The sequence below is a fragment of the Gymnoscopelus braueri genome (assembly GCF_963280865.1).
Source record: "Gymnoscopelus braueri genome assembly, chromosome: 23".
Lineage (NCBI taxonomy): Eukaryota > Metazoa > Chordata > Actinopteri > Myctophiformes > Myctophidae > Gymnoscopelus > Gymnoscopelus braueri.
In genome coordinates, this window is record NC_137625.1 from 22,512,196 (window position 1) to 22,532,093 (window position 19,898).

The 19,898-nt window shown below is 40.4% G+C and overlaps 1 protein-coding gene across 3 annotated transcripts; it reads left to right on the forward strand.

Moving 5' to 3' along the window:
- Nucleotides 1-3,844: 3,844 nt before the first annotated feature.
- On the forward strand, nucleotides 3,845-17,939 carry syt10 (synaptotagmin X; the record flags this gene model as incomplete). 3 transcript variants are annotated; one of them, XM_080421327.1, is made up of 7 exons in its annotated part: nucleotides 3,845-4,073; nucleotides 4,917-5,316; nucleotides 8,605-9,166; nucleotides 11,028-11,148; nucleotides 12,970-13,141; nucleotides 13,995-14,124; nucleotides 17,868-17,939. In XM_080421327.1, 7 exons carry the CDS (start codon nucleotides 3,845-3,847, stop codon nucleotides 17,937-17,939), a joined length of 1,686 nt encoding a protein of 561 aa, XP_080277453.1. The 3 variants fall into 3 exon arrangements, with proteins under 3 accessions (XP_080277453.1, XP_080277454.1, XP_080277455.1); XM_080421328.1 differs by having other exon boundaries at nucleotides 3,845-4,049; XM_080421329.1 differs by having other exon boundaries at nucleotides 3,845-4,034.
- Nucleotides 17,940-19,898: the final 1,959 nt, after the last annotated feature.

Below are 19,898 nucleotides of genomic sequence, written 5' to 3' on the forward strand. Positions count from 1 at the left end.
ACTTCACAGTATCATACAGTATACAGTAGTTTAGATTCTAGCATATTAAAGTGCAAGAAATGGACAGGAGAGGGCAGAGGAGTGAGGGATGGGGGGGGTAAGTGTTTCCTTTTGTTCTGCTTTCACTCTTGTGTTTTTCAAAGCCCTAAATACTTGTCATACGACGAATACTGAAAATAGCCGATCTTCAAGCTTAGAATGTTGATGAGGATTTTGTGCAACATGTTTAACATTTGGACCACCTCCAAACACTCAAGGTCTCACGTATGCCCCCCCCCCCCACTGAGGTAGGCAATCTCACAGAGAAGCTACAGCACTAAGAAGATATCTGACGTTGTCTAGGAGACAGTCTCACTCTCTCTCTCACTCTCTCTCTCACTCTCTCTTTCTCTCTCTCTTTCTCTCAAGTCACCTCCATCAGGTCAGGCAATCTGTTCTGTAGATGGGAATTAAGTGTCATGAGAAATTAAACACCATGGGAGTACAGATGTGCCATTTGTACAAGACTGTTAAACATACTGCTCAGTAGAATTCACAATGAGAGGAATTAAAGGACAACTTTGTTCTTTTTACGACCAAGGTTTATATTTTAGCTTGTAATTAAATTAAATAAAAGATGAGCGTTAAAACATTTTATTTTACCTATTTCTATAGTTTTAGCAATTTTCGCGATATTTTTTACAGTGGGCGGGGGCATTCGGGCAGGTACAGTAAATATGCATTTTTTTACACAATAACCCGTCGATTTCTTTATTATTATTTACAGTAGCTCTTCTAGCCCCCAATAACTCACATCTGGCCATCAAAGACCACGGGACCTTTTTTATTGTGTAAAAAAATACAATACACAATGTCAGAGCCTTCTATTGGAGAGTTGCGTCAATGAGGAGGCAGAAACAGCGCCGGTCACGTGGTTCATGTAAACTCACAATAGTGACAAACGCTCATAGACTCCAGTGCATTCCGTAAACTTCCGGTTCAGGGCTTTGTCACTATTCGGCTCCGCCAGAGCCGCAATTGGACTGGCCCAATGAAGTGAACATAGGTGATGCAACTCTCCTTATATGGCTCTGGTTTTTGTATATGCAATTAGCTATTTGGAATCTACTATGTGATTGTGAGGGGTGAGATATTTTTTATCACGATTTAAAATCATGCAATGTAGCCTATGATCATTTTCAGAATGTGTCCCACTGATTTGATCCGTGTTTTGTCATTTCAAAGTGTTTTCTTTCTTTCTTTCTTTCTCACTTACTAAAGTTGTTTCCTGCATCATGCTTTGCAAATAGCCATGTCATTTTGACTTCCCTCATTCCAGTCAGTTGTGGCGTAATAGACTAATTTGAGCAAACTAATTGCATGACTAATAATTAATTGCAGGTTAATTAATAGGTGGGTGCACATACCGTGGTGAACATGGTTCCCAAACTTTTCAGCTCAAGACCCAAAAGAGTAATTTGATGTGTCCCCGGTACCCAAGCTAATGAAAATAGCCGATCTACAAGCTCTCAACGTGTCGCGATGTGACGCGTTGTGATCTTGTAGATCTACTATTTTCACAAAAAAAAGTATTCTAATTCATGGAATTTCTTAGATTTTGTGTTTGTGACCAGCTAATCTCCGGCACCGTTGGGCCGTTTGCAGCAAAACTGCACACGCACACTCCCTGGATGCCAGAGCAGAACCTCTGCCCTGAATTCAGATTTTTTACACAATAACCCGTCGATTTCTTTATTATTATTTACAGTAGCTCTTCTAGCCCCCAATAACTCACATCTGGCCATCAAAGACCACGGGACCTTTTTTATTGTGTAAAAAAATACAATACACAATGTCAGAGCCTTCTATTGGAGAGTTGCGTCAATGAGGAGGCAGAAACAGCGCCGGTCACGTGGTTCATGTAAACTCACAATAGTGACAAACGCTCATAGACTCCAGTGCATTCCGTAAACTTCCGGTTCAGGGCTTTGTCACTATTCGGCTCCGCCAGAGCCGCAATTGGACTGGCCCAATGAAGTGAACATAGGTGATGCAACTCTCCTTATATGGCTCTGGTTTTTGTATATGCAATTAGCTATTTGGAATCTACTATGTGATTGTGAGGGGTGAGATATTTTTTATCACGATTTAAAATCATGCAATGTAGCCTATGATCATTTTCAGAATGTGTCCCACTGATTTGATCCGTGTTTTGTCATTTCAAAGTGTTTTCTTTCTTTCTTTCTTTCTCACTTACTAAAGTTGTTTCCTGCATCATGCTTTGCAAATAGCCATGTCATTTTGACTTCCCTCATTCCAGTCAGTTGTGGCGTAATAGACTAATTTGAGCAAACTAATTGCATGACTAATAATTAATTGCAGGTTAATTAATAGGTGGGTGCACATACCGTGGTGAACATGGTTCCCAAACTTTTCAGCTCAAGACCCAAAAGAGTAATTTGATGTGTCCCCGGTACCCAAGCTAATGAAAATAGCCGATCTACAAGCTCTCAACGTGTCGCGATGTGACGCGTTGTGATCTTGTAGATCTACTATTTTCACAAAAAAAAGTATTCTAATTCATGGAATTTCTTAGATTTTGTGTTTGTGACCAGCTAATCTCCGGCACCGTTGGGCCGTTTGCAGCAAAACTGCACACGCACACTCCCTGGATGCCAGAGCAGAACCTCTGCCCTGAATTCAGATCGGCCTGTTATAGCGCCACCACTGCCACCAGGAGGCCGATTTTTGACAGTAGCTGGTACACAGTAATACAGTATCTCTATAGTCATTAAACGAAACGGGTCTGTCCGATTTTTCATATTCCATCCTGATTGGCTAAGATTGGCTTCCAAAGTTTGCAGGAGTGCTCCGTTTTGAACAAAATGCCTCAAATCATGAACACAGCGTGCGACTACCGTGAAATATTGCATGCACCTTCCCACTAGGCCGAGGAAACCCACTTGAAATTTTTCAAATCAGCGATTGGTGTTTTTACATATAACTGCACGATCTGTGTAAAATCCTGATTGGCTAGATTGGCTAAGAAATCTAAAGTTTGCAGGAGTGGCCTGTTTTTAACAAAATTATGCAAATCATGAACACATGCAGTGTCTGATTGCGGTGAAACTTTGCATGCACATTTGCACTATGTTGAGGAACAAATGCCACCCTTTTAACATTGCCCTATTATAGCAACAGAATGTGTTGATTATAGCGCCACCGCAGGCCAACTTTTGTACAAAATATATATATATATATATATATATATTATATTATATTATATTACTCATACAGATTTTGTCCAAACATCACGCAAATCGGTTTAAACATTATCTCTACAGTAAAGTGATCAAGACGGATCCGTCAGATTTTTCATATTCCATTCTGATTGGTGAATTCCAAGCATTGCTGATCCACAATAACCTAACTGACCTGGCGGAGACCTGTGTTCCGAGGAGCACTTATAGTTCATTTAATTCTTAAAAAAAAAAAAAATCTTTCGATGAAACATTATGCATTTTATGAGGTATTTTTTGTTTTTAATATTCAGAAATAATAACAATTCAAAACAAAATGTAAGAAACAAAAAATTAAGGACACATTTACTCGCGACCCATACAAATGGACCCACGACCCAAACGTGGGTCCCGACCCACTGTTTGGGAAACAGTGCACTAAAGGATCGAGCCTCCAACTGCTCTTAATGCACAGAGCGCGCATGTTGTCACATCTCTCTCCTCTCTCCTCTCCTCTCCTCTCCTCTCCGCGCACGCAGCGCAGTGGACATGGATGAGGACGCATCGGTTCTCCCAGTCATCAGACATCTGTCGTGGAGAGGCTTCACTCCTCCGGTCCCCAGAAGATGAACCATCCTCCCGCCTCCTCTTCCACCGTGCGATGGCTTAACAGGAGAGCCATGGGCGTCCGGACGGATCAGGACGGCGTCAGCCTGTGCCAAAGGGCTCTCCAAATAGTGACGGAACTTTGCCTCGCAGGGCACGTAGACCGGGAGAAATGCTCGGATATATTTCCCCTGGAGAGCAACATACCAGGTAAAAGGAACGCAGGTAAATACGACAAAAATCGAGATTGTTCTCAATAATCAACAATCAATAATCTTTCGGATGAATTTAATACGCAGAACCCCAACGGAAACTAGCCATAGTGCTTTCTTGGGTTTAATCCTTTTAGCATCCTTTTGTATGGAACTGTAGGATACTTTGTGCTTTTTTTTAAACAAACTGCTAATAAAGTATTCAATCAATCAAATCGATTAATCAATCAATCAATTAATCAATCAATCAATCAAAAAGACTCCCTGAATTCCTTGAAATGTTTGCTTATTTGAAGCCAAGACTAGTTCTCAAAAGTTGTTTTGTGGCAACAGGTGGAATAGGCTATAGCCTAAACTATGGTGCATGTCTGACTAAAGAAATAAACTGTGTTCCTTTCTTTCTCACACTAATGTGTCTTATTTCGATTTTTTTCCTGGACAGTCTGAGTCTTAATCTGAGGATAAATTAATCGTTTTTACAAAACACATATTTCTAGATTTTTCACTAAGCAATGCAAATTAATGTCACTAAAACTTTTACGCACGATATAGCTATAAACTATTCTTGTAAATAGGCTACTAATGAATGAAAGTACAGTAACTGTGTTGACATTTAGAGGGACAAGAGATTTGTATTAGCTTGTGGTTCATATTGTTTCAGCCTGTGAACGTGATACTCTGCAGCAGCACCTTGAACAAGGCTGGGATGACTTATCATCATCCTGCCTTGTCAAACAGGTGCCTCCTCTCTCTTACAGCTTGCCTTCTCTCCTGTTTCTCTTTCTCTCTCTTGCATGTGTGTCTGTCCTATAATGTCCACCGCTCGTCCCCCATATCTCCTCGTCTTTCTCTCTGGCTCTGTCTGTGGTTACATGTATAGACATCTCTATTAGTCTCCTTGCCGTGGTCGTGGGTTTCTGTGGCCTCGCCTTGTTGGTAGTCTCTCTCTTTGTCTTTTGGAAGCTGTGCTGGCCCATTTGGAGGAGTAAGGCTCTGTCCGCCCATACGGAGCATGTCCTCCGTGTCGGTCTCCCTGAGGCGCCCCCGCCCAGCCCCCTGCCCATCACAGCGTCAAAAGCACCACTGGAGGTGGCGAAGCAACAGCCGCCAGAGGTGAAGAAGGTGAATGGACGGAGCTCTGTCAAGCTCCTGGAGGCAGCCATGAAGATCAGCCAGACGTCTCCAGACATCCCCGCCGACGTGCAGACGGCTCTGAAGGAAAAGCTCAGCCAGCAGGTCAAGATCCAGAGACAAACGACTGAACCCACGTCCTCCTCTAGGTACTGTAAACCAGTGGTTCTCAAACTTTTTCATGTCAAGGACCCCCAAAAATGATATGTATTTGGCCGCGGACCCCCATCTCAAATATTTTGTTCCAGGGACCCCCCCCCAGAAGCATTTGTAGCGACAAATGTTTTTAAAAAGTACATATTCAAAGATTTGTACACATTTTCACGATTTTTCAAAAATAGCAGATCTACAAGCTCATAGCGCGGCACCGAGTGCCGCGCTATGAGCTTGTAGATCTGCTATTTTTGAATAGTCAAAGTATAACATATTAAAGTGGTTAAAATTATTGTGATGCTATATTTCGCTGGGGACCCCCTGGAACGCCCCCACGGACCCCTGGGGGTCCCCGGACTCCACTTTGAGAACCAATGCTGTAAACCACCTTTGACCCCAAATACCACACCACCCTATCTGTCTACTGTGTATGAATGACATAATGAAGGATGTCAAGAACAGAGTAAAAGACACAAGCACACAAAATGTTATGACACGGTGTGGTCTTGTTTTTCTATAAAGCCTTTGCATTAGCAAATAATATTCAGATTTGATTTTGTTTTATGGCACTGCTATGGCTATGCACAAACACGCACGCACGCACGCACGCACGCACACACACACACACACACACACACACACACACACACACACACACACACACACACACACACACACACACACACACACACACACACACACACACACACACAATATATATATAGAGAGAGATAGAGAGATAGAGAGACAGACAGACAGACAGATAGATAATTATTATTATTATTATTATTGCTTACATAACACAAGACCTGTCATGGCAGTTCATGTGACCAGGAACCTGGAGGCGGTTTAGCACGTGTCATAGACTGCATTATAAGGGATTGGCCAATAACCTTGGAATGGCATGGCACATGTGACACTAATCCATGCAATGCTGCCAGGGAGCGCCATGTATGGTCTGACTGACCTGTAGGCTCGTCCAGGGCAATGGCATGTCTGATTGCTCCGCTTTAAAGACCTATAATCATTCACCACCAAGCGATGCATTGGGCGTGCATGGGAGTCAAGCTGCCATGGTAACATGGGGAAGCAGCACCGGTAATTAACCGGCTAAAACCGGGAAAGCGTAAAGTGCCACTTTAGATTTGAGCCACTTTAACCATTATTTTATACTTCATCTTGATTTTTTTGAAATCTTTGAATATATATTTCATTGCGCATGAGGGTCCCTGGAACAAAAAATGTTGAGATGGGGGTCTGCGGCCAAATACATATAGTTTTGGGGGTCCTTGACATGAAAACGTTTTGTGCACCACTGACATAGCCAATAACCAGTACATTTTTCAGAAAACTGTTGGGATTTAGAAGACATTATTTTGTAGAACTGGCCTCAGGCCTTAATGGGTTAAACAATCAGCTTCAGCTTTCCCGTTGTTTTTGCGGAGACTGTGTTTAAAGGATAATTATCATTGCTGTGGGTTGGGAGTGCTAGAAGGGGTTTGTTCTAGTGAGCGCATGAGGCAGCTGCTCTCCATTGCTCAGAGGAAGCCATTATTCACACTTACACTTGTTATAGTTTGTCATTAAGGAGGAACACTGATAGATTCGATTGAGTTGTCCGGGTGCATGAATCACACACTGACCAGGGGCAGGAGAGACATATCACTGATCGCCACCCGCCTGCAGTACATTCTCTAACTTTCCATTTACTCTTTAATAACTACTGATTCCTGAGTTTAAGTTTACTTTATATAACCTATTTCAGAAATCTGAATGAAGTACAAATGGCCAGAGAGGCCACATGTGAATGAAAACAAGCCTGTTATGTCAAGATCCCAAAATAATTGGCACCCCGCGTGCGCACACACACACACACAACACATGCACACGCACACACATACACACAGTATTTAGTGTTATAGTCCACAGAGATTGATTAAGTGATACACTCTCAGCTTCATCTAAATAGCGTGGAAGCAAATTGGCATACCCGGGGCTGGGGCTGGGCCAGGGATGTGTAAACATTGGATATAAACAGTGGTATTATGCTTTATGTTAAGGGGCAAATATTTACATGTATATTAGGGATTTATATTGAATTTACACAAGTGTGAGCAAATAAATAGGCCTGCGCAATGCATAGTAGTGGAGTGAGATAAAAAATCAATCCATTGGTCAAGGTAAGGTTAAAGTCATCTTTATTGCTTGGGAAATTGCTTCAACCATAAAAGACAAACATCCATATGCAAAAAAAAAAACATACAAAGATGTTAATACATAAAAACATACAAGGTTTCGAAAAGCAAATAAAAACTAACCAATCAATCAGCACCACCAATAAAAGCAAAGACTCACAAAATCCTATTAATAAAAAACAACCAAAAAGTCCACCAGTGTCCATCCTTGCTTCATTATCAAGAGGAATCAAGAGGGATTTATTTGACACTTACTCTTACAGGTACAAGCAGAGAAATGTTGGTGGGACATGTTCCACAAGACTGTGCTAACACAACCATACAATATAAGATGATGATCAGGGGTCATCAATATGTCCGTATACGGACACATGTGTCCGTGGCAAGACTTGGCCTTGTCTGTGCCAAAGGTTTGACCCCCATAACTCTTGAGTGTGTACAAATGGACCCTACGGGTCCATTTGATGAGGATACTTTATTATTATTAATAATGATAATAATAATAAAGTTATTATAGAAATGAGAAAATCCAGTTGCTAGGTGACAACATTGGTAAGTGAAGTGCAGTCACAATTTCCTAACATATTGAGAAATCCAGCAATTCATGGACCTTCACTTAGTGAATTCTGGGAAATTGCCCATTTTCATTCAATTATGGCCTCAGCACTAGAAACAGCAGGGTTTTTTTTAGAACAAAATATGTTTCCTTGAACTCAAAGCCACACTGCTAAAGATGAAAGAAAGAAAATTATTATGACCGCTTTATATAATTACTAATATAACTGGTCCTTGTCTTTGAGGATAATGTCAAAGGCATAGGAGTTCGTGGAATTGTTTTTCATCCAAATTTATTGCGGCTACTGTGAGCTACAAGTTGTTTGACAAATTGCATTCTTATAATTAGCAAAAGAAGGGAATTAGAGAAAACATACATTTTATATTTATATAGGTTACCTCCATACAGCATAATTTTTTAGACGTACTGTAATCATTTCTGAACATATTAACACCAAAGTGAAGGTAGAATAGCATCTCACTGGCACTTAAGACATTTATCAGACACCCCCCTGCCTCTACCCTTTTCAACAGGCACAATTCATTCCGGCGCCACCTGCCGCGCCAGATGAATGTCACCAGTGTTGACTTCAGCATGGACGCCCTTCCTATTCGCCAGTCATCTACAGTAAGCATTGGAAGGATAAAGCCTGAACTCTACAAACAGAAGTCCGTGGACTCGGAGAACGGGACCAGGGAGCCTGTGGAGACTTGCGGCAAACTTAGCTTCTCGCTGCGCTACGACTACGAGGAGCAGGCTCTGGTGGTGATGATCCTAAAGGCCTTGGAGCTGCCAGCCAAGGACTTCACAGGCACTTCTGATCCCTATGTGAAGATCTACCTGCTGCCAGAGAGGCAGAAGAAGTTCCAGACGCGTGTCCACCGCAAGAATCTCAACCCATCATTCGACGAGGCGTTCTGTTTCCCGGTGGAATACGATGAGCTGTGCAACCGCAAGCTGCACTTCAGCGTCTTCGACTTTGACCGCTTCACCAGCCACGACATGATCGGTGAGGTGGTGGTGGACAACCTCTTTGAACTCTCTGACCTCTCCAGGGAAGCAGTGGTGTGGAAAGACATTCACGCAGCAACCACCGTGAGTAGGGTCCCGCACCAACATATTACAGTAACATGCAATATGTACTGTATCTCCTTTGCAGGCATGTTCTTGATGTATGAGGGAGATGACTGAATTCTTCAGTGTTTCAGGTTAGTCTCATGTAGCCAGAAGCTTGGAGATCTCTGCGTACCGATACATGCGGTGACATAGAAATTCGAACCGGGTGGAAAGCATTCAGGTAAAAAATAAATAACGGCATAGCAGAACCAATGCAAAGACTTATAGACATATTGGAAAGGTATCAGGATTGGTTTTCAAAGCAGTGGGCTAGGTTTGTCTGAGGGCATTAGCAACTAATTTATATTGAATTTAAATGTCACCAGACGTATCAGTAGACAATCAGATTGTCAGACAGTCAGACTGTCTGGCTATGTGCAATATGGAAACCCATCAGCAAAAAAAAGAAAACAATATTTTTTTCCTTTTGAATTTGACCAGATGTCGGCCCGTTCACTCTCCTTCAGCCCTTCTCTTCCGGTGGTGTGCCGTTGTTTTCATTCCTAATTACAACAACTCTACACGTTGTAATGGGGGATTGTCGACATATTCAGCTGCGGAGCTCTGAATCTGTCTTGAGAGATTAGGCTACGTGAGACTAGCTCCAGGTTATTATCAAGGGAGAACACAAATAAAGGGGATAAGACCTTGTTTCACTTGTTGTCATAAAGCACCTATTAATGGAAAATTCCACTGAATCATCAATACTGCTCTAAGAACCCATAGGCGGAACGCATTGCATAATTCCAACGCCCTGGAGAAATCATCCACACACCCACACACATGTCTATGTCTATATTACAAGGTTAAATTTAGCAACAGAGCAATGCATTATGCAATTTTTTTAGTGTTTTTTTTGTTTTGTTTTATTGTACAGTGAATACTCAGTTTCATGCCTATTGTTTTAAGGCTCAGATTAGCTTCTCCATGTTCTACAGTACTGACAATAGAAGAACAACCAGCGAGACAACACTTACAGTAACCCCAATACTGTTCCTTGCGTTTCTTGTCTTTCATATAAATCCTTTTTACATTTATCAGTTTCTAGTTTGAAGATTTATTTAATTTTTCTTTGCTGTTATCAGCAAAGTGCAGGATCAGAATCTCAGATTAATCTTGAAGTATAGTACTATTGATGTACCCTAGGACAATATTTACACTTTAAGGCATTGACCATCATAATGTTCAAATGATAAAACTTTAGGCTCCTTTTAGGCTTAAGATGGTTAGAGGTGTGTATGGGTTTTCCATTTCTTATCAAGTATCTCAGCTTGTGCTTACTGAGTACTGACTCTACATACTGTACTGTAGTTTTTAGTAGCTTTTCATCTTCACACCACAGTACATTTGGGGATATTTAGGGTAAGTCAGAAATCGAACAGTATTTCTGATGGTTTCAATTATTTTGAATATAATTATGTTTACTCCAGATGAACACTACTTGAGAGACCGCAATGCTGGTTCATTGTCGTCCATGTAAGTCCATGTTAGCTACAAGCCGCCAGAGAAGTGACCACTCATACCTTGTTAAAGGGTCTATTGTCACACACTCATCATCAGGACAAGTGATTAATTGATGTGTATCTTGCCCTTTAATGATAAGTGGACCTAAGCCATGCCAGGACAATAATCTCTCTGCTTTCAGAGTGATTTTGTAATTTTGCCACACATTTTGCCTTAATGTTAGTATATACCTGAGAATCCTACATCAAGGCGGTCAAGTGAACTATACAATGGGCGCGTTCGGATATAAGACACTGAGCACACTGGTCCAAAACAAACCAATACGTGAGTGCACTGAATGCAGTCTTAATGTTCTCTGCTCTGTTTTTTCCTCCAGGAGAGCGTGGACCTGGGCGAGATCATGTACTCTCTTTGCTACCTGCCCACAGCGGGGAGGATGACGCTGACGGTTATCAAATGCAGAAACCTCAAAGCCATGGACATCACAGGCTCTTCAGGTAACCCGACAGCAAAATAGGTTAACTCCTGTCACAGCACCAGGGTCATAATACACGGACATTGCAATGTTGTTATCACGAACTAAAAAACTAATTTGGCAAAAAATCTATCTCATAAACTGGAATAAAAGCAAAAATGTAATTGAAGGGAAAATAAAATGTAACTATATTGCATTGGCTCAAAACTAACAAAAATAAAAGGAATATGATCATGTACTCGTGAGACAAGGCAAGATTTTGGACCTGTATCTGCTCTGTCAGGTGGGTCTAATGTTTTCGGGTTCGGGTGGACCCATGGCATGAAGAGCTCTACTCTGCATAGTTTGAAGTGACAATGTTTCTAATCAGAAGTGCAATCATGAAGACAGTACATTTTTCACTAGTGCAGACTTGACAGGAATAAATGAATTGATAATGGATGGCTGGATGGAGAGGAGGGGGACATTGACATTGTGTTACCCTGAGCAAGCAATTTTTTGCGACAGTGGCGATGAAAAACTTCCCCTTAACTGGAAGAAACGTCAGGCAGACCCAGGCTGTAGGGTGGGCGGCCATCTGCCTCGACCGTGTCGGGGGGGGGGGGGGGGGGGGGAGAGAGAGAGAGAAGGAGAGACAGAGAAAGAGACGGCCGGAGAAGACTGGAAGAAAAAGGGGAGGGAGGGAAGGAGGGATACGAAGTACAAGTGACAGGTAGACCTGGCAGGTATATATAGGCCTACTCCTCGCTTATTGGTGAAAGGGGAGGAGTTCAGGTGGAAAGCTATCAGTTACCATGGCAGCAAAGTCACGGAGAAGAGTATGGGTGGAGTTGTGATCAGTTACCATGGGAGATAAGTTTTGTCATGTGAGTAGGAGGAGTTGATTTTGAGTAACCATGGCGATTGATCAAGGAGCGTTACCCTGGAGGAGTGAACCAGGAATAGAGAATGGAGCATGGGAATAGAGTGGGGGGAAAGCAGGGTGAATAACGATCTTATTGTTTGAAGGCGTAGTCCTCCTCCTGAACAAACGTTGTACCAACTCCATTTATAGAACTTTTCCAACCAATTCACCATTAGGTGGCCATAATGCAAATATTATGTTATCATCAAAGTCACAATGTTCAAACTCAACAACTGTTCTACAACCACACTCATACCGTGTATAGGGTTGTCACGATCATGAAATTGTACTTGCCGATTAATTGTCACGCAAATAATCGTCATTAATGATTTAATTGTGTTTTTGGCATTGATTATTGTTGAAACATAAAAAGAATTGTTGGCTTTTAGGCTTTGTAAACAAAAGTTGCACAGGGCAGATGTGACATAACTTAAATGACTGACATGTTTAATTAACGTATACATTCAAAAAAGTGTAAATGTAAAATAGTGGAAATAGCCAATCTATAAGCTCACAACGTGTCACATCGCGCTGAGCTGTGAGCTTATAGATCTGCTGTTTCTGTTATTTTCTTTTTTTTTGTTCAAGGTTTTTTTATTTTATATTTTCACATACAGGTCTATATCAAAGGGTATACAAAAACAGTGAATGTATGTTACCCCTCCCACCCCCCCAAAGTTCCCGCTCCGAAAGAGCCACAACCCTGGTATCTCATTGTACCATTAAAACAAAGGACAATACAAACAAATAAGACACTGTTTCTGTTATTTTCTGAAAACGTTTGAAGATGTATGAAAATTTTTCAACACGGAAACGATAAAGACGGTTATGCAAAACACACATAATTACGATTATCTCAAGTAATTGCAAATCAGGCGATTGTGTAATAATTGTAACCGTGTAACTGGAACTAATGATAACTTGATCTGCATCTCACAGACCCGTATGTGAAGGTTTCCCTGATTTGTGATGGACGGAGGTTGAAAAAGAGGAAAACCACCATCAAGAAAAGCACACTCAACCCTGTGTACAACGAGGCCATCATCTTTGACATTCCACCAGAGAACGTGGAACAAGTCAGCCTGTCCATCACGGTGATGGACTATGATAGGTCAGTGGTTTGGCCATAGAAATAAATGTATTGAATGGACATGTCAAGCATGGAAGAGGAAGTTTTCAATCCATGGCGGCATGTTCAAAGTAAAATCTACAGTTAAAGTTAAATCTACAGTTGATTTAGTCGACTATAATGTATTTTGGCGGTGCCTTGATGGCGTCGTAATGGCTGATTTTACACTTGGTTGCATGCTGAAAATAGCCGATCTACAAGCTCACAACGCGTCGCGCTGCGACGCGTTGTGAGCTTGTAGATCTGCTATTTTCAGAGTGCAACACCCGAGCGCAACACTGGATCTCTTCTCCACTCGTCCCTCACTAACATTTTAGTCTAGTTTTTATTTGTTGACGAAATTGTCAATATATTTAGTCTCAGTTTTAGTCATCGCAGCTGAGTTTTTATTTAGTTTTTATTTAGTTTTCGTCAGTGAAAAAAGGTAGTCGACCAACATTTTTCGTCATAGTTTTAGTCGACAAAATCAACGGTCAGAATCCCAGGAGTGAAAACATAATCCCTAGCCGCTCCGGTTTGGTGGGAATAAAAACATTAATGAGACCTTAGATGGCTAATTATACGACTCTTAGGAGCTAAATAGTTAGTAGTTAAGGCTTGCGACTATTTAATCAAACATATAATACACTTTCAGCTTCCTTTCAAGACGGATTAATGCTTATTTTTCCTTTATTTCTCCTAAACACTACCCATATTGAATAGACAGACGTGTGTTTATGTGCATGGCTGTGTTGATGTAATTGATGTATTTTCGCGTGCATGTCTCTGTATGACTGTTTGTGTGTGTGTGTGTGTGTGTGTGTGTGTGTGTGTGTGTGTGTGTGTTTGTTAACAGGGTTGGACACAACGAGGTGATCGGTGTGTGTCGCACTGGGCCAGATGCCGAGGTTCTTGGACGAAACCACTGGAATGAAATGTTAGCCTACCCTCGCAAGCCCATCACACACTGGCATGCTCTGGGAGAGGTACCTGCTCTTTTTTACCATTGATGGTACTCACATTTTTTACTTAAGGGACCAGTCGAAATTTACATAAGGGGGGGCATGGAGGAAATGTATGTGCCCTGATCTAAAATGCCATGACCCTCCCTTTGACAAAAAAAAAATCAATGACCCTCCCCAAGTGATTACAAAAAAAAGAGTAACCCTCCCCGCCTAGAAGTGTCACGATATATTGTGTCACGATATAGCCTATCGTGGTATTAAAATGTGATGATAGGTATTGTCATGATGTCATACTGTATCGTAATATTTTTTTAATTGTTTTTTTAATAAAAAAAAACACTTTCTTTTTTTTTGCCGGTGAAAGTTAGGAGTTTTTACTGTATGATATGAAATGTAAAGCTTATCATAATCATAGTAATTATTAATCATGTCCTCCATCATATTCAAGGTATTTTGGAGAGAAATGAAACAGACTCCAGTCAGTCACTTTCAGTTTAAAGCACTGCAGAGGGGAGGTGTTGTGTGTCAGCTAATGCTCGTTGACGCTCGTTAATGTGACATGCATCTGCACTCTCAAATAGGCCTACATCTAATCTAAGATTGTATTATACTGTATCTGGTATTATAGATTTTTTTTAGCTGTTGGAAATAACTAGGCTGCACTTGGTTGGTAAAGTCCCGATGACAAAAATATGAGGTTTGTGGAATTTATAGTTATGCAGTCTTATATTATATTATATTTGTTATATTAGTGTCTATCTGTCCTCTGAAACAATGGGTTTATAGTTAGTGAGAACTTCACTTCTCCATTAAGCTTGCACAAATGTATTTATTTGTGTGTACAAAGCACTTTGTAATTGTAACTTGCTTTATAACGTTATTTATAAGATGATGGCCAATGTTGATGATACATGAGAAAAGAACATTAATAATATATCATATCGATATCATGCCCAACATCATGTATCGTATTGTGAAATTCTTGACACCCCTAACCCTCCCCATCAAATACAACATGACATTTAAAACTGATATGTCCAATGTTTTGCTTTCCACATTGATTAGAACATTGCTGTAGTGTAGTCAGTCTTGCTAAATGCACAGTGTATCTGTAGTAGTGGTAGCAGAATGGATAGTGTTCTCATCTTACATGTGGGAAACCCATTGAATCCTGGTCAGGTTGAAGAAAGTTGAATATTTGGTAACCAGTAGTTTAAAACTTTTGTCACTCTGCCCTTTTAATTATCAACTACAGTGACTACAACTACACTGTTGCCTACATAAAACAAATTAGGCTATCAATTATGGCCTGATGCTTCTGGTTTTACTTGTGGAGCTAGGCATCTATACACAACTGTCCATATAGATCCACATTAATCACATGCACAGAATTACTTCAAATGATTATGAATATCCAGTTATAGTAGGCCTATTTATAATGCATCTCTCCAATAACGCCTGTTGAAGTTTTGCTTAATTGTTCAACCACCATCGTTAAGACGCTGAATAGATTTGACTGGGTCGTTCACACTCGCTGTGCGTTGATGGCTTGTTAACGACCGTCATTGATTCTAAATAGACAAGGTGTTACTTGATTTGAATTCTTTGTATCCTTTGAAATGGAGAGGGGTCATTGACCACTGTTCTGCTGTACTAAAAAGGTATATAAAAAACGGACTATTTTATCAATTCAAAATTGCATGACCCTCCCTTGGATTCAAAGTAAAATTAGCTGACCCTCCCTTGGACCAAAATTAGAAAGGCATGACCCTCCCCTATTTTCCTCCATGCCCCCCCTTATGTAAATTTCGACTGGTCCCTAACGGGATATTTCACTTTAAAAAAAACGTTGAGTCATTTTATCGTCTACCCAGGCTTTTGTGAGCCCCACAGACCAGTTGCTTGATTCAATATTTAGATATTTTTCACTTTATGAGATACGCCCCCTTCCTATACAAACCCATTATAACTTCAAACTCCATTTTTAGCATGTTAGATTCATCAAAAACACCGTCCTTGGTTCTGGTGACTCACCCTGTCCTCCTAATACGCGAGGGGGCCGTGTTTTTTTTATATAACTTTTTTCATTTATTTTTAATATTCTTTTTTGGAAAATGAAAAATATATATATACAATAAAATAATCAAATAAAATAAATGAAAAAAGTAAAAAACACTATTTTCTTTGCTATAGAGTGTTTGTTCAGTAACAGGAGTCTCCCTGTCTCTCCAGCTCTTCAATAAACAAAAGAAATTGCAAAATTTCAGTCAATCAGGAGAATGAACCCATTTATCATTTTTATAGTGTTCCAGTTAAAATTTTGTCTGCGCATTTCTTTGTGTCGTCACTTCCAATTCCACTTGTATTCTGTCTGTATTCACTTGAGTTCTCTGATTGGATAAAATTGGTATCCAGACCTGAAAATGCATTTTCTGTTTAATAAAGAGGTTGAGAGACATGGAGACTCCTGTTACTGAACAGACACTCTAGTCTATAGCAATGCGTACGATCAGAATTTTGTGTTATTTAACACTTATTTTAACCAAAGATCACTTACAGTACCCTACCTTTAATTACAGTTAATTAAATGCAGCTTCATTAAAGCAAACAGGTTTCAGGTTTCAGATTTATTTTTGCTATTTGTATGCTTTATTTCAGATAGGTCAGTGTAGAGAGTCAGAAACCAAGGGCAAAGGTAGACATGCAAGGACAAGTCAGGGGTTCAAACTTGGACTCGTGCACACAATGAGCATATAGGATAGTCTCTGTCAGGTCCAAAACTGTTACTTTTCAGGATTGAAATTCAAAAGTAGCAGATCCACAAGCTCAAAACGGGTCGCTTTGCGACACGTTTTGAGCTTGGCAGATCTGCTGCTTTGATACTTAAATGTCACGCTGTAGTATGATCAAGTTGGGCGTTAATTTACGGAAAAGCACAGAAAGTTAGAATATGGAGATAGGAGGTTTCTGCCCGACAGCAACGATATGATCTGTGCACTAACTGCCCCACCCTGCCACCCGGCACCCCAGGTTTCAGATTGTTGAGTTGAGCTGCATTTCATGTTGTCCAATGACCAGCCTTTTTGGAATTCAAATTATTACAAGTATTACAACCAAGTACAGTATGTATTGACTACACTACAGGGCAGGAATTTCAGGGAGGCCACGAAGGCCATGGCCGCCGTTGCCCCTCAGTTTGGCCTTGTGCCCCTCAAAAAAAATGGCATGCCCTGAGGCCACAGTGGCCTTAATGCCCCAGCTGACTGTGCCACTTTCTCCTCTGTCTCTTTCTTGTAAATATGTAGACACCAGTGTCTCTTTCTTGTCATGTAGACACCAGTGTATTTTGTTGAGATTCTGAATTCGTAACTCCCCTGAGTCCCCATCTTTAAACCAATCCAGTAACTTTGATTGGTGCAGCCAGGGCTGAGCATGGATCAGATTGTAAATACCATCATGTTTTAATTTCACTGCAGATCTGCATATTACATTCAAAATCATTACCTTTAAATTCAATTAATTATTTAAATGGACTAAAATCTGTTTTATTTGCTGGCCTTCCTGCCCTGGCATTTCGCCTTTGTGCCTGGCCTGATTGACTATCATATACGTAAAATACAATGAAGACTGAGACAAAATATAGCTCTGATGTATCAATGGTGAAATGCTAGTTTAGTCTTAAGTGTTGTACATCTAAAATACTGGTCCTGGTTCTGATTTCAGGTCTAACAAATAGGCTAATATTTTCTGTATTGCTTTCACAGTGGCCAGGAAGAGCAACAAGTTTTGAGAGTCAAGGTTCCTGTTCCTCACCCAAACCTCCACAGACACCCTGAGAGCCGTGAGTCACTCCAAAAAGTACAGGAGTTGAACTGCAAATGAGTCTCTCAAAAGAATATGAGTTGAGGCAAGTCACTGACTGTGTCTGAAATCCCTCACTCATTCACGACCCTACTGCCTATATCGGGAGATATGTAGAGGACTAATAGTGAACTCATCGGCAAAAAAAGAAGAAGATTTGTGCCAAATAAACATCTTTCTTTAAGCACAATGCATGGTGGTATGTAGGGTTTGTGGTAGTGACGATCAGTTGTAACCTACTTTTCACAATGCATTGTGGGATATGAAGAGTCCACTATTATCGATGGGGCATTTGAAAAACTAAAGGTGGTGACATAATGTAAAGTATTCCAAGTCTAAAAATAAATAAATACAAAATGCAGCGCCTTGTGGCACCAGAAGAAAATATAGATGGGTGCAAATACAATCCACAGAGGGACATGAGACATTATATCTAATGACAGCAAAGACTGCTTCAAAGCAGTGCACCATATACAGGCCAGGACATTGATAAATCGCTCAGATTGCTTTATGTCATGTCAAAAATGTTACAGTGATACTTTTAACAAGCACAAATATATAGCCTAAGCCTACTTACTTACTACTATACTACTATACAGTATACAGTAGGCTAGCCCTAGAATGGCAGATATTCCACACAGAAAGGCAGTATGATTTTCCTGTTTTTGAAAATCATGGCGCAGGCCGCGCTGGACCCCTCCGCGGGCCACACTGGACCCCTCCGCGGGCCGAATTTTGCCCGCAGGCCGCAAGTTTGACACCCCTGATATACAGTATAGGGTTTATAGGCTAATTATCACCGTACATTCGGACACCACTACTACAATAAATGGGATAATCACTATACTGTATAGTGCACTATATAGTGAGTACGGAGTGATTTTGGACACATTGCCGCTCTTAAGGTCAAGCTTGTCATGAAAATGTTGGTATTCTTTCTTATTAAAGCACTTCAAGTGCTCTACAGAGCTGGCTATGCACGGCATGTAACATTCACGTTCATCATCTTGACCAAATAGTATTACAGTAGCTCTACACTACAACTACAATGAAATTACATCTAAGTAAAATGGCTATTTGCCACTGAAGAATGTTACTTTGACCATTGGGGTGGAAGTAGTACTTAATTTAGGATGTTATAATTCACAGCAACAAAATATTTAACCGTTTCCAGTTCTTAGTGCATGATTTTCTGGTCTGGTACAGCTCTTTCTAGTCTCTTAGCATTTTCAATTGAAATGACACAATGTTAAAGGGCTAAGCTAATCAGTGCCAAGACTTCATTTAAAAAACAAATAGTACACAATCCAATGCATAAGGTCTGTGGTGTACTCCATGATTCGGCCATAGAAAACAGGGAACCGGGTAAAAGTCTTAACACTCATCAGCCATAAATGATGTTATTGGATTTTAATTCATTGTCATTACAAAAGTCAAAGGGGTTCCCTGATATGTCATAGTTAGTTGCTGTAGCCAGTGGATGTAGCAAACTTAGTTAAAAAGTAACTGGCACTCAATGCAGTTTTTTGGGGTGAATATTGTATGTCATTTGGACATTAGCTATTAATCTAGTTTATGGTACATAATTTACTGTATATTTTATCAGTATTGGTCTAAATAGAAAAAATCTAGAAGAGACTTTAAAGGGCCAGGTGAAACTTGTTCAACTTAATCTAAAAACTATTTTAAATACATATTGTTGCCATTTATTGCAAATTAAATGTGAATGAGGAGGTGTATTTTTTATCAAGTTCTAGTAAAATGTTGCTGATGCTTCAAATAGTCATCTATGTCGACATAAAACTTTGTGTATGGTCTAAAAATATTTGAACAGTTTAACACTGTTTTGAAGTGTGGGCTCCATAACCTTAGATTAAACATGTCTAATAAGGTTTGAGTGCAAATGGTCATCTGACTTGAAAAACATTATCAAT